Source organism: Bombus huntii, chromosome 5 (assembly GCF_024542735.1).
Source record: "Bombus huntii isolate Logan2020A chromosome 5, iyBomHunt1.1, whole genome shotgun sequence".
Classification (NCBI taxonomy): Eukaryota; Metazoa; Arthropoda; class Insecta; order Hymenoptera; family Apidae; genus Bombus; species Bombus huntii.
In genome coordinates, this window is record NC_066242.1 from 6668259 (window position 1) to 6691010 (window position 22752).

Below are 22752 nucleotides of genomic sequence, written 5' to 3' on the forward strand. Positions count from 1 at the left end.
TTTTCCTATACATTTTATTTATGTTAATTTCTTGATTATTTCTTTAACTTCTTGCCTCTTAATCCTTAATACTTAGAATCACCAACTAATTATCAGTTTTCTCTCTGTTATCAAAATATATAATAATAATAACCAACGTTATAATATATTAGACATTAAGATATCTCATAACTTAATTAATTATTTATTTCTCTTTTAGAAATGTTAGTATAAAATTTTGCACAACCTAACCTATCTCATAACTTGACATATTAATTCATAAAAATATCTACATACGATAAAAGCACTGATATGTATATTAAAATCATAGACTAGAATTTACATATCAGTAAATAATATGCAATGTAAAAATGAGAGATGATTATCCATCTCTGACGATAATTCAAAGCGCAACTATACATTCGTGTAGTCCATGATTTTAATAACGACACGCCATCTAGAAATGTTTGTATGCACAGTAATTCTATCATTGCAAGTGTTGGTTGAAGGACAGTGGTGTTAAGTAATTGTAAATATGTCATTAACGGAGGTTATATGTCATACGTAGCCTCAGATAACACTACATAACTTTGAAACTGTTTCATCCTATTGTATAATTAAACAATGTCGATAGTCGTCTGTCGATTTTGATTATTTCCTTATACCATGATGGGAATATTGTATGAGAAAAGGCCACTAAAACGGCCTAAATTAGGGCCGCCGGACGTCTATCCTCAAGAACCTAAACAGAAAGAAGATGAACTTACGTCCACAAATGTCAAACTGGGCTTTGCCACAATGCCCCAGATGTCAGAGGAATTTGGGACAGCAAGACATTGTAATGTCACTGCTGCCAAAGTTGGAGCATATTTCAATGCAATTTTGGCTAAGAAAGAAGAGCTCTCTACGATGCCAGACACTGCAAGGAAACGACAACAAATCAATCCAAAAGATAATTTTTGGCCAGTAACTGCTAGAACAAAAAATGGCATTGAGGCCTGGTTCAAAGATTTGTCTGGGTGTAAACCACTGATAGCTCTTGCTAAGAAAGCTCCTAACTTCAACAAGAAAGAAGAAATATTCATGATGCTTTGTGAGTATCAAGTACCAATGCTTAGAGCAGCTTGGTTCATTAAACTTAGCTCTGCTTATACAGTAGCAGTTTCAGAAGCCAAAATAAAAAAGAGGCAGTTGCCTGACCCAACTACAGGTAAATAAAGACCTTCTTCAATATTAATGAAATCAAAATATTTAATTAAAATATTTATCCTTTGTTTCTTCATTTAGAATGGACAGGAACACTTATTAAATTCTTGAAGGATCAGCTTTCAAAACTACAGGAATATTATTATATAAATAATAATACAACAAATAGTACTAATAGTAATGGTATTGCAAATAATTCTTGTAGTGGAAACAATACTGGAAATAACAATAATAATAACAACAATAACAATAATGTCAGTAATAATGTTAATAATAATAATAATGGAGTATCTAATAATCAGCCAGCTACACCAAATTCAAGTAACCAAGTAGCAACTGGAAGTACTATGAACGAGGAACATAAATTAGCATTAAAACAATGGCATTATTGTATACAATTGGCAAAGTATATGTTTGAAGAAGGTTTATTAGATAGGCAAGAATTATTACAATGGATTTTAGAATTATTAGATAAAATTAAATCTTCCCCTTCAGAAAATGGTATTTTGAAACTTCTGTTGCCATTGGCATTGCAGTATTTAGAGGAATTCGTGCAATCTGAATTATTAGCCAGACGTCTGGCATATTTGTGTTGCCGCAAATTGGCACATATGTGTAGTAACGTAGAAACCAATGGCAATCCACAAAGTCCGTCCATAAATAAAAGTGATGTTAACAGTGGGAAAGACACTGCCATTGCTAATCAAGTTCAAAATCCATTAACTGCTGCCTTTAATGACTATTTGTCTTGTCCACATCACAGGGACGTGGTTTATAGTTTGTCAACAATAATACAGGTAAGATAGCATGTTATGTATTATTTAACATGTTCCATGGCCAATAGTGAACTAAAAAAAATAATATTATTCTAAATCGCTAATAGGATGTTGGTGTTCTTTTTCTTACTTGAAGAATATAACAAAGAGTGGTTTTGTTCTATCAAATGTTCACCTAACATGGAACATGCTGATCTAAAAATAATTAAAAAATAATATAAAAAAATATATTATAAATTTATATGATAAAATAATATAAAAGAATCTAAACTTATTTTTCTATCAGGTTATAACACTAGAATGCCCTACTGCATTAGTGTGGAATAGCGTTGGCGAAGGAAAAGCTCCATCTGTATTAAATGGTTCTCCTTTAGATTATTTACTATGTCCCCCTACAGCTTTACCATGTCCACCTGTGAGTGCAACTAATCCTACAATAAAACAACTGAAAATTGCTCAAAAAAATATTCGAGCAAGATCTCAAGCTGCTGAAGGAAAATGGTCATGTGATAAGTGGCAGCAAAGCAGTGCTGGAATAACAACAACTAAAGTACTGGCAGCCTTAGATGCTTTAGATCGGCATAGTTTTGATAGAATGGATTCTACTAATTCGTTAGATACTTTGTATGCTAAAATATTTACATCACCTCCAAAAGATAATACCAATGAACGTGATACAAAAACGGAATATAATCCGCAACAAGATTCTGCTGTAGTTGAAATTCTATGCGAATGGGCAGTGAGCGCTGAAAGGTGGGGAGAGCATAGAGCAATGGCAGTTGCGAAGCTGCTTGAAAAACGGCAAAGTGAAGTTACTGGAGAAACGAACGATAACGATGATAAAGACAGTATCTGTAGTAATGGAAATCCACCCGTGCTCCCAATTTTTCAATCATTACTTATGAAATTCTTGGACATGGATGCCCCGGTACTAGATAATACAACAACTCAGTCAAAAGTTCAGTTCACGAATTTGGTTCACTTATTTTCAGAATTAATTAGACATGATGTATTTTCACACGACGCATACATGTGTACACTCATCTCAAGAGGAGATCTCATACAAGGTAGGATAAGCTTTTTACAAATTTTTCCATCATCTATTACCGTAGATACATATTTTACTATTTTATTTTATTTAGGCCCTGTGGCTAGCAAACCTGGAACTCCGAGTAATCGAGAACAAATAGACGAAGACAGCTTGTTTACTGGGATAGATTTAAAACCAACAAAATTAGAAGTACCAGATCACGGACGAACGATGGATTATGATGATAGTAAAATTGATGATGATTTAGATAAATTATTACAACACATCAAAGAGGATCAACAAAATAGCATGGATGCACCTGACAGTCCTAAAGAAGATGCATTAACTGGGCATGGAACTCAAGAAGGATTAGATTCAAAAATACCATCGAGTCACAGTAGACATTTATTATATACAACGCATTTCCCTTTACCACAAGTAAATTAATATTTGACTGAAACAATTTTATACAAAATTTAACATGTACTCTGTCATCTTTAAAGTGCTGTTGACATTAATTTTATAATAATATGTTTGTAGGATGAGACATGCAGTCAACATGACTGTAATCAACGACATGTATTACTGTATGGAGTAGGTCGCGTTAGAGACGACGCTAGACATATTGTTAAAAAAATGACGAAAGAAGTATGTAAATTATTCGGAAAAAAATTTAGCATTGACGTTGCAGAAGGCGGTAAAGTAAAGAAACATTCCCGAAGTGAATTCAACTTTGAAGCGATTACGCTAAAGTTTCAGAATCTCAGCTATTTCGATCAACACGTAGTGACGTGGCAATGCGCGACACAAGTTATAGAAATGTTGAATACATTTGCATTGGCTGGTTCGTCTTATTTGCCAGTCCAAGAACATGTAGCATTTCTATTTGATTTAATGGAATTAGCGTTAAATATATATGGCCTGATAGATGTTTGCATTCAAATACTAAAGGAATTACCAGAAGTTGAAACACAATTGGGAATTAGAAACAGTCAGCTTGTTAGAAGCTATACTACAAGTTTAAGTTTATATGTTGTAGGAGTATTAAGAAGATATCATTGTTGTTTGTTATGTAAGTATTATTCATAACAAAATTCATTATTTTATAAAGTACTCAAATAATAGGAATGATAATTATATCTATCTTGGTTATTTTAGTATCTCCGGAACAAACAACAGCGGTATTCGATTTACTTTGTAAAGTTGTAAAGCATGTATCCAATCCTAGTGACTGTAGTTCTGCTGAACGATGTGTATTAGCGCATCTTTACGATTTATACTCGTCTTGTTCGTTGCTGAAAACGAAACCACATGGAGTTGAAGCATTTAGCAATGCTTATCCTAAAATCCGAACGGCTCTTTACAGCACGTTACAACCAACAACATCGAGTCATGTGTATAATTCACAATTTATGGTAGACGTTTTTACCAGTCCAAGACGCGGTGGAAAAATCGAACCACAATGGGCTAGACAGTTAAACGAGACACCGGCTAATCGTTACAGTTTTGTTTGCAACGCAATAGTTGCAGTTTGCAGTGAAACGGATAATGATAAATTAAATGACATTGCGATAACATGCGCGGAATTAACAGCTTGTTGCAATGCACTTAACGCCGAATGGCTCGGAGTCCTTATGGCACTTTGTTGTTCTTCAAATAGCTCCGCTTTTTATATTGACGTGTTAAATCAGGTTGATGTACAAGACCTAAGTATACATAACTCTCTGGCTGTATTCACGTCAATTTTAATTGGTAAATTTTTTAAATGATTTTAATGCATTATGTTATTTTAAAAAGTTGGTAGAGTACTAAAATAATATTTTCTATTTATAGCAAGACACTGCTTCTCATTGGAGGATTTTGTCGTGCATATAGCATTACCATCCTTAGTTAAAGCTTGTAATGAAGGTCGTGGAGACGCAGATATGGAAGCTGAAGCTGGAGCACGTTTAACGTGCCATTTGCTTCTACGGCTTTTCAAGACTGTCGAATGTCCCCAACCAGCGCTTTATTCCGTAAGCACAAGTCCTCACCCTTTACCGAATGGAAATTCCAGGGGTTACAGTATAAAATTAAGTTGTGATAGACACTTGCTGGCAGCTGCTCACAATAACATCAGGGTCGGTCCGGTTTTAGCTGTACTGAAAGCTATCTTAGTTGTCGCCGATGCAACTGCTGGTAAACAACCTCCAAAGAAACCAGATGTGCCGATAAATCATTCAAATAAAGCAGGAGGACCAGCTAGTGTTGGTGTTGGTGTTGGGGTAACTACAGGTGGACCAAGTGAATTGTCTATCAGTCATATCCTAGGTACCAGTGATATTCTAGGAGGTGGCGATGACTTGGGACTTGATCTAGCAATATCTTCATCTAGCAGCAGCGCTGGAATGACTACGGAAAATGTGAAAGGATTGTCAGACTTTGCACAACATGTCCTCAGACAAATCTGCAGCCAAGAGTGGGTTTTAGAAAGATGTTTACAAAACCCAGAAGAACTTTGTCATCCAGATATGTTACTCGATAACATGCTGACACCGCGTCAAGCTCAACGGTTACTTCATATGATCTGCTATCCGGAGACTTCTACAGACGCATTTATCGACCAGAAGACTCACATAACAAACATTTTGGAAAATCTGGAGCAATGGAGTTTAAGAATGTCGTGGCTTGATCTGCAACTCATGTACAAACAATTTCCTCCAGGATCGAGCGATCTTTCACAGTGGTTGGACACCGTTGCCAAAGCTGCAATCGATGTATTTCAATTGAATACTATGTCAAGTAAGCCAGACAAACGGTCTGGTTCGATATGGTTAGTTGCACCGCTTGTTTCAAAATTACCAAGCGCAGTGCAAGGTCGAGTCTTAAAAGTAGCGGGCCAGGTATTAGAATCCGGTAATTGGTCAAAAACAGCGACAGGTCGTGAGAGAAGTAGATCGAAATCGCCATCTTTGTTTAATCACCAACCGTTTCTCTCGTTAGTACTCACTTGCCTCAAAGGTCAGGACGATCAAAGAGAGGGCCTTCTGATGTCTCTGCATTCGCAGTTATCGCAGTTCTTGAACATTAGCAAAGAGGAGAAAAATTTTGTTACCGAAGATCCTAAGACGAGAGAGGTGTTACAAGATGCATTGCAATTGAGATTTAGTCTCGTCGGTGGAGTCTTTGATACCATACAAAGAAATACGACTGCTACCACAGACTGGGCTATCTTATTGGTTCAGCTGGTTAGCTATGGTGTTATAGATTTAAATAATAATTCTGGATTGTTTACTACTGTCATAGATATGTTAGCAACCCTAATACATTCTACTCTAGTTTCCGATTCGCAGTCCGAGAAGGATGAAAATAAAAAACATTATCAAAACTTAATGAAAAAGTTGAAAAAGGAACTCGGCGATAGAAATTCTCCCAGTATTCGATATGTCAGACAATTGTTACCACTGCCAAAATTAACGATGGAAGTAATTACGTGTGAGCCAGTTGGATGTTTGACAGACACAAAAGGAAATAAAATAGCTGGTTTTGATAGTATTGATAAAAAACAAGTAAGTTGAAGTACTTTATATTTGTACTATATAATACTACACTCTAATAACAAGCAAAAGAAAATGATATAAAAATATATGCATATTAAATTAGGGTTTACAAGTATGTGATTCCCAAAGGGTATCTGCATGGGAAGTATTAGAAGGTCATAAAAATCCAGCACCAATTTCTTGGGCCTGGTTTAGAGCAGTTCGATTGGAACGTAAGCCTCTTACGTACCAAAATGCTCATAAGCTTTTACGATATCATACACATAGTCAAATTAGACCTCCTAGCCATTACTTGGAGCCACCACCATTACCTCCGGAAGATTTAGAACCAGATAAAAAGGAATCAGAACCTGGCAAAGCTGATACACCAATGAGTATCGATTCTCCTGGAAGAGTAACAGGTAGTGTTGGCAGTAGTGGAGTTGGTAATGCTATTACCAATGGCAAAGGGAAAGCTATGAAGACACGAAAGCATAGAAAGAATAGAGGAGCTGCTACACCTACTACACCTGTTTCACAACAAATCCAGGTTCTTTTTTTTCCATTTGATTTTTTAAAATATTTGCTTTTCAATTTTTAATATATTTTATGTGTTAAATAGCAACCACCAAATCAACTACAACAAATGTCATTTGGAAATCAGCAAATACCCGTTAGTCAACAACCTGGAATGTTTACTGGTCAACCGCCGCAACATCAACAACCTTGGTACACCAATCAGCAAACTCACGCACCAGCTCAGCCATATGGATATGGACAACAATTACCACCAACTCCAGTTGGACCAAGATACGACAGACCAGGCATGAACAATCAATCAAAACAGGCGCTTTCTCACATGTTACGTTTACGGTTACCATCCAATCAATTAATAAGCTCTCAGCAACAAGCAAATGCCGCACCTGTCGCTGGGCCAGGAGCGTTCCAAGGAATGCAGAGACAACAATTCATCAGACAACAATTGAGAGCTCAACATGGAGCTCCAAATATCAATCCACAACAAGGAATGTTTGCTTCGCAACAGCAGCAACAACAACCGCAACAACAAGGAATTTACACTGGAATGCAACAGGGTAATTATATATTACAATTTATTATTTTATGTATAATAATTACTTTGGTAGTATAATATATAAAGATATTATAATTATATTTTTTAACAGGAATGAATCAAAATTATGCAGGATATGGGGGTCAACAAATGATGCCACAACAACAACAACAGCAGCAGCAACAACAGCAAGCGCCTCAACAAGCGCAGCAACAACAACAGTTGTTACAGCAGCAGCAGCAGCAACAAGGTTTAATGAATCAACAACAGAACATGATGTTTTCTAATCAACAGCAAATGATGGGACCTCAAAGGGCGCAAGAGTATATACCACAACAACGTATGCAACCTGGAGCTACGAGGCCACCGTACCTTCAGGTACCATTTAAAAGAAAAGTAGATAAAATGAATCTAATAAAAAAAGTATTTACTATAAAGAATCGAAAATTATTGTTGGATATTCTTCAGGCTCCAAATGTTACAATGAATACAATGGGTCCAATGGGAGGTGGAGTTCAAAGTCAACCAGCACCACCATATCGGCAAACCAGTGGAAAACCTGGTACGGTTGGTGTAACGGGAGTAGGCACTACTAACGTCGGCTTACAACAAAATCAACAATTCCAACAGGTAAGGTTTACTGTGCTGTAAAAAGTTGTCCATATATCTGTATGTATAATCGTTTACATTATTAGCAACAGGCGATAAACCAACAACGTATGAGACAACAAATGCTTGCGATGCAGCAACAACAACAACAGGCACAGCAGCAACAGCAAGCACAGCAACAACAACAACAACAAGGTAATGCCGGTGGACAGCAGCCAACTCCACAATTAGTAACGCATTTACAACGGCACTTGAGTCAACCACCGCAACACTATCAGCATCAACCGCCGCCTTATTAGTAATTTAATCTGTATATAATTAATGAATATGTTGTATAATTAACATAGACTGTGTAGACTGGGTCAGAAGAATTACATAACTTAATTTGCAGTGTGAATGTATAAAGCGTGCCATTGCAGAGGCAATAAACAGAAAGAATTTCACAAAAATCTTAAAAGCTATTTCTTTCGTTTTTACTTCTTTTTAACGTTAATATTGTGTATAATGTATGAAAAATAAGCAATTATAATTGTTTAAAAATGTTGTGTAATTTCTGTACTCTTAAACCAAATAAAATATAAATTTTCTTTTTGTAAGGCTAATAATAAATTAGATATAAATTATGTAAAACTAATGGTAATCTTAGCTACATGAAATACATATATATATATTTAAGGGATACATAATTTATGTATAGATAACAGACAAACAATAGACAGCAAATAAACAATAAATTGAATAAAATTTAAATACTCGCTGGTAATATTAAAAAATTATTATATCAAGTATAATATCGTAAATATAAAAAAGGAAAACAATTTCTAAAAAAAAGAAACCTTTCATAATAAAAAATTTACCTTATAATTGAGTTACTATAAATCAAATAAAAATTGTACACATACACATATAAATTTTCTTATCATATTTGTTACGAAATAAAAATTCTAAAATATAAAAATTGTTCATTTTATAAAAATATTGTAAACGTATATTTTTATATGTATTTTGAAATTACAAATATGTACGAAAATACAACTAATCTTATTTGTCATTTACCAAAATTGGTTAGGTCACCGTCATATAAAGTACTACAAATCGTTAAATCGTTTACATGACCGTGGGTTAGGTTACGGCGTTACGTATTGAATGTAATAAGTGTTTTAGTGTGATTTTATTTATAATTTTATATTTGCCTTAGTAACTAGTTATCTAATCTCGAAGGGAAAGAAATTACATCAAAAATCAAAATAGATATATAACAAAATATAATTTATACATATGACAAGAATAGAAAAGAAATGTACAACAATGAGTAATACAGAAGAACTTATGACTGATATTTATAACACTTTAGTACAAATAAGATATCCAAAAATTACAACAGCTTTAGCAAACAATATAGAAGTAACAATTCTTAATGGAGAGAATCGACTTTCATTATTATCTTGGCTCTTGGCTGAAAAGTTTCCCTTGATAGCTTCCAAATTACAAAAGTTAAAAGGCGCTGCTTTAGAAGGTTTTATAACTAAATAACATTAGAAGTTTGTAATTAAATAATATTTAATATATTCAATATAAAGGCATTATCTTTTTTTTGCAGAAGAGTTACTAAGATCTTATTCCGAAATTGGAATTTGTACTGACAAAAAATTATTTCTGGTTCGTGTCTTACATAATTTCTTTTTGTACTATTGGCAACAGAAAAATTTAAATTATTTTTTTGCAGGGAAATTGCCTGTTAAAAGAACAACTTCCAACTTTAAGATTATTATTGGACTTTATGAAATGTTTATTCCTTAAGTCTTTTGATACTGAATATGATGAAAAAGAATCCACTGATGATATATTAAACGTATGTAAATAAATACATCCAAAACATGTATGCATATAATTTGTATATTTACAGATGTATTTTATATTAGGTCTATATCAATGAAGATTCAAATACGTTTACATGTAATGTTGAACCAAAGTTAAATTATTCTGAATCTATGCAGTATTTTGAAAATTTGCAAAAGTATCTAAATGAACATCAAGAATTATCATCAACTTTTGAATTTAAAAAAGAAGAACATGTAGTGGAACAGGTTTCAAAAGTAATTTCATTAAAAAATTTATATAAAGTGATCTGTAACTATTGCTACAACTGCAAAAAGAATGTTTCCTGATCAAAAAGTATCATTTTGAATGTGAGCTAGACATGAAAAAACTGTCTTAATTTTTCAGTTCATTTGTCATATAGAATCATTCCTTTGTTGGTGTAGTAGATGTTTTATAATACTCTATGTCTTTTGTCTTGAAATAATATATAAAATTATATGAAATACAGGATGAAAAAAAGAAAACTAATGAAAATGATCGAGATTCGTTATTTAATGAGGAAAAAAAGAATTTTATAGAAGCATATTCATCTATTGATTCATGGTCACCATTTAACGCAAAAAGTATGAAGAATAAATCATACTCCATGGACGCTGATATTAACGACATATATTCAAAATTTTCTTCTTTAACACAGGTTTTGTACTTTTATAGACCTTCTTATATTTAATACAATTAATATCAATTTATACAAATGCTATTTAATATTTAGTTTCTACAAGCAAAGGAAGAAATATTGAATGCCAATATACCAAAAGAAATAGGGAAATTAAATACTCCATTGAATGAAACTGTTGAAAATATTGTTATACATACTGAAGAAGCTAAGAATGGATATGTGGATACTTATTGATTTGTAATATTAATTTTCTTTTAAGTGGTTTTTAAAATATCAATCTTTAAATTTATATTTTTGTACTCTTATAAAAATAAAAGCACTTATGGGTATTAAAAAGATACTAATTTAATTAAAAATGTTTTATAGGTTTATTAGAAATACATGATAGTGACTTTACGATCTAGGTCGTTCTTTCTTTTCTTTGTAGAGTGCAAGTAGCGAAACATTGGCAACTTTCACTACTTTAAATCGAACTCCTGGAATGTCACCTACAGCATGACCTTTACGACCAAAACCTGCGACCAAAACTTCGTCGTTTTCCTCGATATTGTTCAAACAACCATCCCTAGGTACAAAAGCAGTAATTTTCTTGCCGTTTTTGATAAGTTGTACTCTCACACATTTACGAATAGCAGAGTTCGGCTGTTTGGCTTCTACACCACTAAAAACATACAAACACTTAATTAAAATTTGATGCAGAAATTCATTTTAATTCAAAGAGATTACTATAAATATGATATAGTAAGAGATTTAATAATGTAAATATACATACACTTTTTCTAAAACAATACCCTTAGCATGAGAAGCACCACCGAATGGATTGGCCTTCCATCTCGTTCCCAAGTGAGCTTTCTTGTAGTCTTTATCATTCCATCGTTGATCCCGTCTGTGGTTTACATGCTTACGTGCGGTACGAAGACCACGAGGTTTACCTGTACCAAAACGTTAGATCATTAATACATTTCATTTTCATTTTGTTATTTCAGAATTTTCTATTAAATATTTAACGAAATTATAATTGAAAAAAATTGAACAATCGATGAGAACAACACATATTTAATAATATAAGCTTTACATTTTTAAAAACGATATAATTTTAACATCGATTGCTTACCCATCTTGCTCGTTGCTCTATACAACCGGAAGAGCTCTATCTTCCATTAACGGAAATGCATATGAACTTCAATTTTACCGTCACATTTAAATCAAAAATACGTTTGTTGCAATAAATGTAGCAATAGATCAATAAATATAAATGTTAAAAAATAAGACTATTTTTTAGTATTTTATAAAAATCTTATAAGTATGTTAGGAACGAGCGGACTTATCTAAATATTTCTTTTAATTATTATAATACGAAAAATACATTTTACACGTAATCTGAAAAAAATATACGATAAATATATATGCCTGAAGTACTTTTCTAATTTTTAAAGTTAATAATGTTTATTTTCTCTCTTATATATATGTACATTGCAGTTGTCACATGAAATTATGAAATTTAATAAAATGCGTATAAAAATTAGAAGTATGAGCACTTCTAATTGCATCATAATAGGGTTTGTCATTTTTGGAGGATTTGTGAACATACATACAAAATAAGATTGGGAAAAATGCATAAGACATTATATTTTATTATAAAATCAAGTAAAAGATTTTATTATTTTCATATCTAATAAGCATATTTGCAGCTAGATTTATTTACATTATATATTTACAATTATGTGACAAAATAAGATTTGTGCACTTAATTAAATAAGATAATATAATTGAATATTAGAACATAAGGTATTTTATTCAGTTAAGGTAAGATATTGAACTAAGCAATCAATAAAAAAAGTAATAAATAAATAAGAAAATAAATAAAACTTGAGTGTCAGAATGTAAAATCCAGTTGCCTCTTTGTAAAATGTTCTTAATATGAAACATGTCGTACACACAAATTGCACTTCCAGAAAATTGAGCTTTGCATTATTGATGATGGTGATATTCATTCCACTAGTCTGTTTGAAAAAAGAAGAGATTTGATAATATATAATTGTATGGATGAAATTACAAAAATATAATTTATACATACCTTGGTTTCTTTAGAAATTCATCATTCTCTGCTTTTTCATCTTCTTTTGACTGATCCATAAATAATGTACGATTCAACTAAAGATAATAATGATAGATTTATGAAATAATTTTAAATGATTATTATTATTAGAAAGAATAACAAGCTTACATTTTTTTTATCTCTATTTTGACATTGGTCTTCCACACATTTACAATTACTGCCACATATAGTTTTGTTTTTACGACAACGACAAATTCGTGTAGCACAACTCGTTTTACAATTACATTTTGCATCGCCATCTGATGTCCGTTTCAATGAATTACAGTCAAGTGATGAAGATTTTGTTGTATCCTGAAAATAAAAATTATATTATTTAGAATTAATAATATAAAGAATATTGTTTTAAATATCAAAGGTAATAAATTCTTAATTTCAATGAATTACCAAAAGACTCCGTATACGATTATAAAGTGGTGTTCGTGTCCAATCTGGATCTTTTTCAACATCGTCTTCAATGGTACTATCATCTGTTTCGGAATGAATATCTTCAACCTGTACGTCTTTAATAGCTTTGGGTTTCACATTTTCCTTGTTCTGAATTTTACGTGGGAGCTGAAAAATTTACAAAACAATTTATAATATTTTAGTGGAGAATTAATTTTATCAATAATAAAATTAAGAGCGTATATTAACTGTGTGTTCTAGTTCTTCGCATTTTTGTTTGTAAAATTCCAATTTTTCTTTTAGTTTACTATTATCCTCACTTTCGTATTCTTTAATATTATGTGTATCATTTAATGCAAGTTGTTTTGACATACGCCTTTCTTTCTCTTTGACCCGGTATTCATTCAACCGTGCTTGCAACAGTTCATACTTTCCCTAAAATTACTTTTATTGTTAGAAACATAATAATTTTAAATTAGATTGTTGATATTGAACTTAAAAGAGTCTTGTTTAATTTATGTAAACTTTTAAATAGACTATAATTTTCAAATATACAAACCTGAAGCTCATTGTATTCGTATTCCTTTACACATTGCTTTCTTCTACTCTCTGTAACATGTTTAAATAATAGTTCAAGAGCAATTTTTGCTCCTTCCATTGTATGTACTTTTTGCCATCTTGTATGTGCTCTACTTTCTAAATAAATACACATGTATACAATTAATAGTTGAACAAGGGAACTTACTACATTAACACGTATATCGTACATCTAGCGAATGGAACATTTACCTTGATCAGATTCAACTATTTTTTGCTGGAGATCGGTAATTTGCGTATTACGTAAATCTAGAAATTCAGTAAGTTCAGCAATTTTGGTCCCATTTACATCATCATCGTTTTGAAATTTTTCTAACATGCACGCCAATGATGCTCTATCTTGCATTAATTTTTCGAGAGAATATTCTGCATCAATGGTGCTCACCGATATTTCTATTTCCTGAGTTAACCAATTTTGAATTTTATCAGTATTAGTATTCATCTTTTCTTTTCTCACTCTCTTTTGCAAATCTAAAGCTTCCTAAAAATAAAGTAAAAGACAAAATTATTGTTCAATTAAAGCATTAGAAACAAAAATCTTAATTCATTACCTTCAGTCTTTTATTAACAGCAAAAGCTTCTTCCATCTTTCTTTTGAAAACAGTTTCTTGTTTACTATGCCACAATTTTAAACGTGTCACTTCGTTCATTTGCTTTCTATTTTGATTTTTTAAACGGTTCAGTTCTTTTTCCTTTGATTCCTTCCATTTTGTAAATCTATCAGATTCATTGCGCATTTGTCTAATTAATTTTATTCTTGTTTGCTTTAACACGTGCATTTCGTTTGATAAATTTCTTATTTGTTGATCTTGCTTTTCCTTCGTTTTAACTATCCTATCTTGCTCTGATATCTTTCGCCTTAATTCTGTTATTTTTTTCTCTAATTCCTGTACCTTTTTACGTCTATTTTCTGCCAATCTGTAAAACAAACAAAATAAGTTAAAAAACTTGAAGAAATAACACTAAGTTAATGATTGCTGTAAATGAAGAAAATTAAAAAAATAATAATTTTTGTATTTAATTAAACTTCTTACTTTGACTTAGCATTATTTGCTTGTACGTTCTGTAGAGCTTGCAGAAGTTCTTCCTTTTCTATCTGAAGTGTTTTTATCTCTTGCTCCATTTCCTGTATTTCTTTGGAATAATCAATTGTTAGAGATGAGCTTTTTAAAAGCTGATGTATAAGACTCTCCTTAATAGCAAGTTCTTTGTTGATATTTTGAACTTCGTCATTCCTTTTAGCTTGGAGCAAAGTATGTTCTTCCTGTTTTTCATGAAAATCATCTAAACTATCTGGGGAACATACTTCATCCATACACATCTGTTCTGGGTCGTCTTCAGAGTTTATTGTAAATGTGTTTGCATTATCAGACGATATTTTTATGAGTTCTTCGGATGTTTTCTTCTGATCGTTTTGAATATCTATTTATCATAAATAAGGAAATATTTTCAGAAACTGTATATCAATAACTTTTCCTTACGTTACTTACCAAGAATTTTTAAATACAAAGCTTCCAGTCTTGAACGATGTTCATTATGTTTATTAGGATCTTTATCAAAATCATCTAAAAGTTTTTTAGATTCTTCTAATATCTTTATCATGTCAGTCTGAATTTTTTCTCTAGCTTGCTCAGCTAGTTCTGCCCTTTCATACATAACTACAGCCTCAATTAAATTACTATTTAACTTTTCCGTTAAATCCCTTATTTTTTTTTGTAAACATTGGTTTTTTGTGTGGAGTTCCTGATGTTCCAATGGACATGAGACCTTAATTTCATTGTCTACCAAAGCAAGTTTTAATTCTTGTACTAGTTTATTTAGACGATTTATTTCTGCAATTTGTGGATCTTGATTAACTACAGGTTTATTTTTTATTTTACATGCTCTGTCTGCATATCTTAATGTGCTTAGAGTTTCATCCAAGTTATAATCTGAAAGTATTTTATATAAAAGATAAGTTATTTTGAACATTAGTATTAAATACAAATATTTTAAATTTTATGACAATAATAACCTGCAGGACTAACGCATGCTATCATTAATGTTATGGAATTTCCACCAAGAGAATCTTGCAATAATCTTGTGAGTTTACTGTCTCTATAACCAACATATGCTGCAGGGCCACCCTCTCCTAATTGAGATATAACATTACCCAATGCTAACAAACCTCTATTTATATTAACTCCTTCTTTAAATCTTTCACCAGTTGCTTGTGTCTTTTTACTACGTTCAGATCCAGCTAAATCTACCAAATGAAACTTTGCAGTTGTTGCTGTATTGCTAGATTATATTAAAGTAGAAAAGAACAAAATATTTAAATATATTATAAATAAATCTTATTTTGTAATTTCTAGATATATTGCTTACAGGTCATTTTTTTTATGTTGATATACACATAAAGTGTATATTGCATGGCTTCTGCTACTTTGTGCGTTCATTGCAGTAGCACCTGTAGCACGTCCTAAAGATCCTTGTGTCAAGCAGTTTAATGCTTCTGTTGCAGTTTTAACTTCTTTTGCTACAAGTCCAGCAATCTTTATATTTTTACCATCATCTCTGATTTCAACAATAGACTGATTTCTTTGTTTATCAGTTAATAAATCATATAACTGTTCTTGATAAAGTTCCATAAACGAAACTGTAACTTTAAAACTCCAATCTTCCTTTGATGAAATTATATCAAATATATCATTCACCGCTCTGGGTATAATGCCCATGTCTTCTTCTTCAATGTAATTTGTACCCATTGAATGAGTTTTACCACTTCCTGTTTGACCATAAGCCAATATAGTGACATTATAGCCTGCAAAGAAGGTATATAAATATACTACTACATTAATTGCAAAAATAAAATACAATTACAGTATTTTGCAGAATTATGTTTTAATATAATTTTACCTTGAAAAATATTTTCTACCATATTTTTAACAGCTGTATTATAGAATTCCTCTTGAGTAACATTAGGAGAAAATACGTAATTAAATGTAAAAGCTTTGGCTGTATTACATACAACAATCTGAGGTTCACCAGGAACAACATCTAAGCATGTTTGACATCCTCTTTCATTTTCACTCTTTATTAATGGACGAATGCGAACAGCAACTTTAACTGCATCTTCAGTCATCTGCAATAAAATGTTTATCTTTTAATATATACGTTTGTTTTAGAAAACTTATTAACTTTGGTCATTCTATTGATGCATGATGTCCTCATGAATTTTGAGAAGACCTTTTTTAATTACTTTATTGTAATGTGTATATATTATATGTGTTTTAGATGCATATATGCTATTAGTTTTGTAAGTATAGGAAGTAGGAAAGACATATATGCAGTTCAACCAATACTACACGATAATGCTCATAGTATAATGTAAACAAAGTTACATTTGTCTGAGATTGATCTAAAAGTCATTGAAGAATCCTTTTCTCTAGATCTAACGTTAAACATTAAAGCATATTTACGCCAGTATAAATAAATAAGATAATATACTAATTATACTAATTGTATAATACTATATATACTAATTGCATTGATAAGAAATAAATTTCACTGTTCGGAATATTTTAACTCTGGAAAATGCGTAATCCTGTTGAGACCTATGTTTCATAATTTTTGGAAGTCCACAATCCTATTAAAACGCACGTTTTGTAACTATTATTCTTTACTACCATATAAGCTTTACCAAAATATTCTAACAAATACTTATATCATTTCACTTAGAACATATTCATTTGTAACGATTACCTGATTTACCCCATAAATTTTAAACAAGACTTTGTTAAAGATAATCATAATTAATTACCTTTGAATCGTTCACCGTAAAGCAGTGATGTCTTTATATAAATTATACCTTATTATACAGTAGCAATAATAACAGAAATTATTTTTTAATCACGGTGGAATAAATATGCTGAATCAGTTAATTTTAAACTTGAACACAGACTGCTTGAAATCGAATCAACCGTTGACCGTTACCGATGAATTTGAAATTATGCGGTTTCGAATAAAGTATCCGATTCGCATGTAAGTTTCTTCGACTATAGTTTAATACTTCTAATTGGTCGACGAAATTTAGAAACCCTGTTAAAGTTAAGTATGGATAGATTTTTATTAATATGATGAAAGTTAAGTGAATGTGTGTCAAAAGCATAAATTAAGAACACAAAAATAATTTCTTTTTTCGTTAAAACGTATTTTCTTATCCTTAGCATACCTAATTCTCATGCATGGAAATGCATACTTGTGATACTGGCATTAAAGTTTTCAGTGTAAAATTTTCACGTATGTATTTAATAACATAATCATTACATGTTAAACAATAAATAAAACGATTGCAGTTACCTGTAAGTATACTTTTATGCCGTTCTATAATTATGACATATATATACAATACATATATTACAATATATATATATCTGATATATAATTAACATATGTGCCTATTTGACAAAATTACGGCAGATTACAAACTCATACGTCAACTACTATAATATTTGATTTGTGATAAACTCTCGTACAAATTAAAATAATTTATAGCTATATATTTACAGTATAAAGGGGCGCGACCTTAATCATACAATTGGAAAACGACTACATTCAAAAATTGCTGATTGTTTATTTTTAAACCTATGAGAAAACTTGACATAAGTGATTTTTATAAAAAGTGAATAAAAGTGTGAATTATTATAAGAATTAATGATAGGAGTGAATAATATCTGACTATAATATTATGTGACAAATTTTTTTTATAAAATCAATGTAGGGTTGACGATATTTTTCTACTGTTTTTGGATGGCCTACAATATGGCTCTTAGGTCATTTTTACATATAGGTGATAGTACATATAAATGGTAAGATAGTTTTTTATATCTCAAATTTTTATATTCATCAATAATTTCATATCACTTACTTATAGTTATATATTCTTTTTTCAGTGTTTTTACTACAATAAAGTTTAAACCTAAATTATATGTAGTTGAAGGATATAAACAAATTAGAAATTTTCATAAGTTCAGAGGTAAAACAAAACTATCACAATCATCAAATTCACTACCAGAAGAGTTCCTTAAAAAGCAATCAGGATATTTTCCCAATTTATGGAAACCATTTACCTTTACTATCATAGTAAGCGATTGTTAAGATATTAAATTTTATTTCAATTTATACTAAGTTAATTTAAACATAATCAATTGTTTTAGTATTATAAGTTTTCTTGTGTTTAATTCAGTTTAGTGCAACAACATTTATTGCGGCTGCCATTTGGGAATATGAACGTGTCAGAGATAAAACCTATAGGATAATCAGAAGTTACAAACAATGGGGAATACATGTTTGTATATTGAGATTCATATATAGATTTATTAAAATATTTTATTGCTACATATTACTTTATTTAGCGAACAGGATGGAGACATACAATGGAGAATTGGTGGAAAAACTTATCAGAAGGAGAAAGAATATTTATTCCTATATGTTTCTTAAATGTGTTGGTATTTTTGTCATGGCATATACCAGCATTTCGATTGACAATGTATCGATATTTTTCATGCACTCCTACTACTAGTGAGTAATACATATCTTTAAAAATATTTATTATAATATGGGTATATATAAGAGTATTAAATTCTATACTATTAATCAAGGTAGATGTTGGCCAATGTTGTTTGTAACATTTTCGCATTGTTCCCTTCTTCATTTAATTGTCAACATGTATGTATTATATGGTTTCTCTAAAATTGCTGTGGCTCAACTGGGTAGAGAACAATTTTTGGCACTTTATTTAATTAGTGGAGTAGTATCTAGTTTTTCAAGTTATTTATATAAAGCTGTCGCTGGAATAAGAGATCCTTCCTTGGGAGCTGTGAGTATTGATTAAAATTTAATATAAATATGATTTTAAATGTAACAATATTCATACTAATAATTGCAACATAGTCAGGAGCAATAATGGGTATCTTTGGATTTGTATGTACTCAGTTTCCAAATGCATACCTATCTATTATTTTTCTTCCAATGTTCACATTTACAGCGAGTATGGTATGTATAATTTCATTTTAACTGCATAAAGTTTGAGTTTTATATGTGAATTAGTTTATATATCTTTTTACTAAAAATATCTATGTGATCAGGCCATGAAAGCTATAATGGGTTTGGATACTTTGGGATGCCTTTTGCGTTGGCAACGTTTTGATCATGCAGCACATTTGGGTGGAGCATTATTTGGAATGTAAGCCCTTGTACAAAATTTATAAAAATTTATATATTTTCTTATATTCTTATATATTCTTTATTATAGATTTTGGCAAATGTGGGGTAGTGCCAATATATGGCAAAAACGTGAACCAGTATTAGTAATTTGGCATCAAGTCCGTGAACCACCTAGATCTAATTAATACCTCCTTGTTATAAAATTGATACTAATACATATTATATATTTGTAATATTATGAAAAATTTTGAAAGTTATAAGAAGTGGAATTATATAAGAAAGAAAATGTATTTATTTTGTTCTTTATAATTTATGATAAAATTATTAAAAATTTTATAGTAAGGAAGAAGATACACAATTTGGGGTACACGGGCTTGGAATGGTCTGGCAAAATTCAGGTGGAGCAGGTGAGATCTCGATACGTGTATTACTCAAGATTCCGAGAGTCATTTCGAATCGATTCGGTAATAATTAATCAGGAACGATACTATCCTTTCCTAATAAGTAAATCTTGATTTCTTGAACAGATTGCATCTGAGTTCATGCTTACATACAGGGTGTTCCGTTTAAGTGAGAACAATGGGATACCTCATAAGGGATTGAAGTTATTAAAAAAATGTTTTAACAAAAGTTTGTTTGGTTCGAAAGGGGACGTCATATGGTACAAATTATTTTTTTACGGGTCGAGTAGTGAGAAGATTTTAAGATCATCATTTTTCTAAATAGGGTCATATATTTTTTAATAGGGAATCACCCGATCTCACCTGAATTTTTTTGATTCGTACCAAAGCTTGGGTTCCCAAGTCTCGGAACGATTCCGCATACACAGAACAAAAATAAGTAATTGTTATATTTTGCATATGCATAATTTATATAATTAAATATTATATCTCTTTTGAGCTATTATTATTATTATTATTATCATTATTGTAACGTTTATTTTTATTTAAGAGTTATTTCTCAATGACAAAAATATAAAAAAAAAATAAGTACATATATTAAATTAAGATTTAAGATATTTTACATGATGTTTAATATGATCTTCTATGAATGTAGATATAAAAAAGTAACTATGATCATAGCTTTCTTGAAATCTAAGAACTAAAGATAATCCAGCATCTTTTGCAGCTGATAGTAAATTTTCTGGTAGCAATTGTCCATTTTTCAAGAACTTATCTTCTTTTCCCTAAAATTATACACTCATTTATTAAAAAACTTTATTTCATAATATAATATCATAGTATAATACCTGGTCAACCAAAATATCCAAAGGAGGTCCATTGTACTTTTTAGCTAGTTCTGTAGCATCCCATTCTCTCCATGCAGCGTTAGTTTCTGTCCCACCCAAATAACCGGAGAAAGCCTTTTTCCCCCATGGACATGAAATTGGATTACTTATAGGTGCAAAAGCAGATACTGTTTTGTATAAACCAGGATTTTTTAAAGCACATATTAAAGCTCCATGTCCACCCATACTATAGAATTTATAACAAAATTATATGCAGATTCTCATTATTAAAAACTAATGAATAGATCAACTTAGAAACTAAGTAACCCAATTATTAAATAATCAATGGTTGTCCCACTGTTTACCTATGACCCATTATGGATTGTTTGTCCGGTAAAACAGGAAATTTTTCATTAATCAAAGCTGGTAGTTCCTTAGTAACATAGCTATACATTCTATAATGTTTTTTCCAAGGCTCCTTTAGTGCATCAACATAAAAACCAGCACCAGTTCCAAAATCCCAATCATCATCTTCTCCAGGTATATTAAGATTGCGAGGGCTAGTATCAGGTGCAACTAAGATTACTCCTTGTTCAGAAGCATATTTTTGTGCACCTGCTTTCTGAACAAAATTAGCTTCTGTACATGTCAAGCCAGATAACCAATAAATGACGGGTACAGGTCCTTCTTCCACTTGCGGTGGTAGGAAGATTCCAAAATTCATTTTACATCCTAATTCATAGCTGTGTTATAAAAAAATTGGTTAAACTCTACTCCAGGAGACCAAAAATTATTGACTTTTTTTCTGCAATTTTGTAGTTTTCGACGTATAGAATAAGAAAACACAAGTTTTAAGGCGAGGAATCCACTATTTCAAAAGTTATGACTATGTGAAATTGAGCATTTTTAGAATATTTTACACGTTAAATAATCTTGCGTTTCAATAATTTCGATATAAAAAATATAATATTACACAGTACCTTTCGTGTGAATAGACTTTCTGCCATCCGCCGAAAACTTTGTTGCTAGAAACTTCGGTAATATCTGGCATCTGGAAACATTTTTCCATGTTAGAACTAATTAAATTTTTACATTTTAACTACTTTTAAATATATTTCAATAATTTTGTTTGAACATACTTACTTCATTCATTATTAGAGGGTTATGTAGGGTTAATAAAAAATTGAAATCATTCGGCACATTTAAAATCTTATGTTATTTGAAATAAAAAGGAAAAAAGAAAGGTTTATTTTATTAAATTAACTGTTTTTTTTATTCTTCCTTAATTTTGTAATATATTTAAAATATAAAGTAGGTATTATTGTGATTATCATACCTTTTATTATAATGCGAAAAATTACGTACAATATCTGTGATTTGCCACGGACTTTGAATAGTTATGAGTTATAAAATTCCTAATATAATAAAACTAGCAGTTATACATAATCAACATGATGCATGCGTAATCAAATAAATTGATAACAGTTTTGGGAAACACTCGTATATGCTGAATCTATAGTATAAGTT

General features: G+C 30.9%; 6 protein-coding genes across 11 annotated transcripts; 3 read left to right on the plus strand and 3 right to left on the minus strand.

Annotated features, from left to right (window-relative positions):
- The first annotated feature begins 462 nt into the window (after positions 1 to 462).
- On the plus strand, positions 463 to 8647 carry LOC126865387 (mediator of RNA polymerase II transcription subunit 12). Of its 4 annotated transcripts, none has more exons than XM_050617816.1 (12): positions 463 to 1189; positions 1267 to 1982; positions 2248 to 3028; positions 3104 to 3429; positions 3532 to 4063; positions 4150 to 4743; positions 4825 to 6539; positions 6634 to 7059; positions 7132 to 7603; positions 7694 to 7959; positions 8050 to 8211; positions 8283 to 8647. In XM_050617816.1, exons 1-12 carry the CDS (start codon positions 646 to 648, stop codon positions 8487 to 8489), a joined length of 6741 nt encoding a protein of 2246 aa, XP_050473773.1. In that variant the 5' UTR covers positions 463 to 645; the 3' UTR covers positions 8490 to 8647. The 4 variants fall into 4 exon arrangements, with proteins under 4 accessions (XP_050473773.1, XP_050473771.1, XP_050473770.1 ...); XM_050617815.1 differs by having other exon boundaries at positions 465 to 1189; positions 8277 to 8647; XM_050617814.1 differs by having other exon boundaries at positions 2248 to 3429.
- A 414-nt stretch (positions 8648 to 9061) lies between these two features.
- LOC126865404 (uncharacterized) lies at positions 9062 to 11089 on the plus strand. Its single transcript, XM_050617860.1, has 6 exons — positions 9062 to 9706; positions 9791 to 9849; positions 9917 to 10042; positions 10113 to 10286; positions 10520 to 10708; positions 10784 to 11089. Exons 1-6 carry the CDS (start codon positions 9469 to 9471, stop codon positions 10922 to 10924), a joined length of 927 nt encoding a protein of 308 aa, XP_050473817.1. The 5' UTR covers positions 9062 to 9468; the 3' UTR covers positions 10925 to 11089.
- LOC126865410 (40S ribosomal protein S23) lies at positions 11035 to 11932 on the minus strand. Its single transcript, XM_050617866.1, has 3 exons — positions 11805 to 11932; positions 11463 to 11622; positions 11035 to 11351 (listed from the first exon to the last, which is right to left on the minus strand). The coding sequence occupies exons 1-3, from the start codon at positions 11806 to 11808 to the stop codon at positions 11084 to 11086; spliced, it is 432 nt and encodes a 143-aa protein (XP_050473823.1). The 5' UTR covers positions 11809 to 11932; the 3' UTR covers positions 11035 to 11083.
- A 431-nt stretch (positions 11933 to 12363) lies between these two features.
- On the minus strand, positions 12364 to 18137 carry LOC126865391 (chromosome-associated kinesin KIF4). Its single transcript, XM_050617830.1, has 15 exons — positions 18004 to 18137; positions 17593 to 17870; positions 16689 to 16914; positions 16158 to 16593; positions 15805 to 16070; positions 15281 to 15721; positions 14825 to 15212; positions 14342 to 14708; positions 13983 to 14271; positions 13753 to 13889; positions 13443 to 13628; positions 13194 to 13361; positions 12918 to 13100; positions 12768 to 12844; positions 12364 to 12693 (listed from the first exon to the last, which is right to left on the minus strand). The coding sequence occupies exons 3-15, from the start codon at positions 16912 to 16914 to the stop codon at positions 12681 to 12683; spliced, it is 3177 nt and encodes a 1058-aa protein (XP_050473787.1). The 5' UTR covers positions 17593 to 17870; positions 18004 to 18137; the 3' UTR covers positions 12364 to 12680.
- Positions 18002 to 20896, plus strand: LOC126865400 (presenilins-associated rhomboid-like protein, mitochondrial). 3 transcript variants are annotated; one of them, XR_007689523.1, is made up of 10 exons: positions 18002 to 18071; positions 18553 to 18640; positions 18725 to 18914; positions 19018 to 19119; positions 19187 to 19352; positions 19433 to 19650; positions 19725 to 19826; positions 19919 to 20016; positions 20086 to 20404; positions 20525 to 20896. XR_007689523.1 is itself a non-coding variant. In XM_050617854.1 (9 exons), the coding sequence occupies exons 1-9, from the start codon at positions 18017 to 18019 to the stop codon at positions 20180 to 20182; spliced, it is 1116 nt and encodes a 371-aa protein (XP_050473811.1). In that variant the 5' UTR covers positions 18002 to 18016; the 3' UTR covers positions 20183 to 20896. The 3 variants fall into 3 exon arrangements, 2 of the variants coding, with proteins under 2 accessions (XP_050473811.1, XP_050473812.1); XM_050617854.1 differs by having other exon boundaries at positions 20086 to 20896; XM_050617855.1 differs by having other exon boundaries at positions 18014 to 18133; positions 20086 to 20896.
- Positions 20897 to 20972: 76 nt separating this feature from the next.
- LOC126865406 (S-formylglutathione hydrolase) lies at positions 20973 to 22737 on the minus strand. Its single transcript, XM_050617863.1, has 5 exons — positions 22562 to 22737; positions 22206 to 22276; positions 21591 to 21968; positions 21247 to 21472; positions 20973 to 21183 (listed from the first exon to the last, which is right to left on the minus strand). Exons 2-5 carry the CDS (start codon positions 22274 to 22276, stop codon positions 21001 to 21003), a joined length of 858 nt encoding a protein of 285 aa, XP_050473820.1. The 5' UTR covers positions 22562 to 22737; the 3' UTR covers positions 20973 to 21000.
- Between the last annotated feature and the right edge of the window lie 15 nt (positions 22738 to 22752).

What these genes read in the sequence shown, in the direction of transcription:
- LOC126865387 (XM_050617813.1), top strand. Translation starts at nt 646, where the DNA reads ATGATGGGAATATTGTATGAGAAAAGGCCACTAAAACGGCCTAAATTA. An exon ending in GTTTGTCAACAATAATACAG is followed by an intron (nt 1,983 to 2,247) that starts GTAAGATAGCAT and finishes TTTTTCTATCAG; the next exon opens with GTTATAACACTAGAATGCCC. An exon ending in CGAGGCCACCGTACCTTCAG is followed by an intron (nt 7,960 to 8,049) that starts GTACCATTTAAA and finishes GATATTCTTCAG; the next exon opens with GCTCCAAATGTTACAATGAA.
- LOC126865400 (XM_050617854.1), top strand. Translation starts at nt 18,017, where the DNA reads ATGGAAATGCATACTTGTGATACTGGCATTAAAGTTTTCAGTGTAAAA. An exon ending in TCACATTTACAGCGAGTATG is followed by an intron (nt 19,827 to 19,918) that starts GTATGTATAATT and finishes CTATGTGATCAG; the next exon opens with GCCATGAAAGCTATAATGGG. An exon ending in GGTGGAGCATTATTTGGAAT is followed by an intron (nt 20,017 to 20,085) that starts GTAAGCCCTTGT and finishes TCTTTATTATAG; the next exon opens with ATTTTGGCAAATGTGGGGTA.
- LOC126865410 (XM_050617866.1), bottom strand. An exon ending in GGTATTGTTTTAGAAAAAGT is followed by an intron (nt 11,352 to 11,462) that starts GTATGTATATTT and finishes GTATGTTTTTAG; the next exon opens with TGGTGTAGAAGCCAAACAGC.
- LOC126865391 (XM_050617830.1), bottom strand. Translation starts at nt 16,914, where the DNA reads ATGACTGAAGATGCAGTTAAAGTTGCTGTTCGCATTCGTCCATTAATA. An exon ending in AATAGTTGAATCTGATCAAG is followed by an intron (nt 13,890 to 13,982) that starts GTAAATGTTCCA and finishes GTATTTATTTAG; the next exon opens with AAAGTAGAGCACATACAAGA. An exon ending in ATCGTATACGGAGTCTTTTG is followed by an intron (nt 13,101 to 13,193) that starts GTAATTCATTGA and finishes TTTTATTTTCAG; the next exon opens with GATACAACAAAATCTTCATC.
- LOC126865404 (XM_050617860.1), top strand. Translation starts at nt 9,469, where the DNA reads ATGACAAGAATAGAAAAGAAATGTACAACAATGAGTAATACAGAAGAA. An exon ending in CCACTGATGATATATTAAAC is followed by an intron (nt 10,043 to 10,112) that starts GTATGTAAATAA and finishes ATTTTATATTAG; the next exon opens with GTCTATATCAATGAAGATTC. An exon ending in TAGTGGAACAGGTTTCAAAA is followed by an intron (nt 10,287 to 10,519) that starts GTAATTTCATTA and finishes TATGAAATACAG; the next exon opens with GATGAAAAAAAGAAAACTAA.
- LOC126865406 (XM_050617863.1), bottom strand. Translation starts at nt 22,276, where the DNA reads ATGCCAGATATTACCGAAGTTTCTAGCAACAAAGTTTTCGGCGGATGG. An exon ending in AAAGTCTATTCACACGAAAG is followed by an intron (nt 21,969 to 22,205) that starts GTACTGTGTAAT and finishes TTTATAACACAG; the next exon opens with CTATGAATTAGGATGTAAAA. An exon ending in CAATCCATAATGGGTCATAG is followed by an intron (nt 21,473 to 21,590) that starts GTAAACAGTGGG and finishes TAAATTCTATAG; the next exon opens with TATGGGTGGACATGGAGCTT.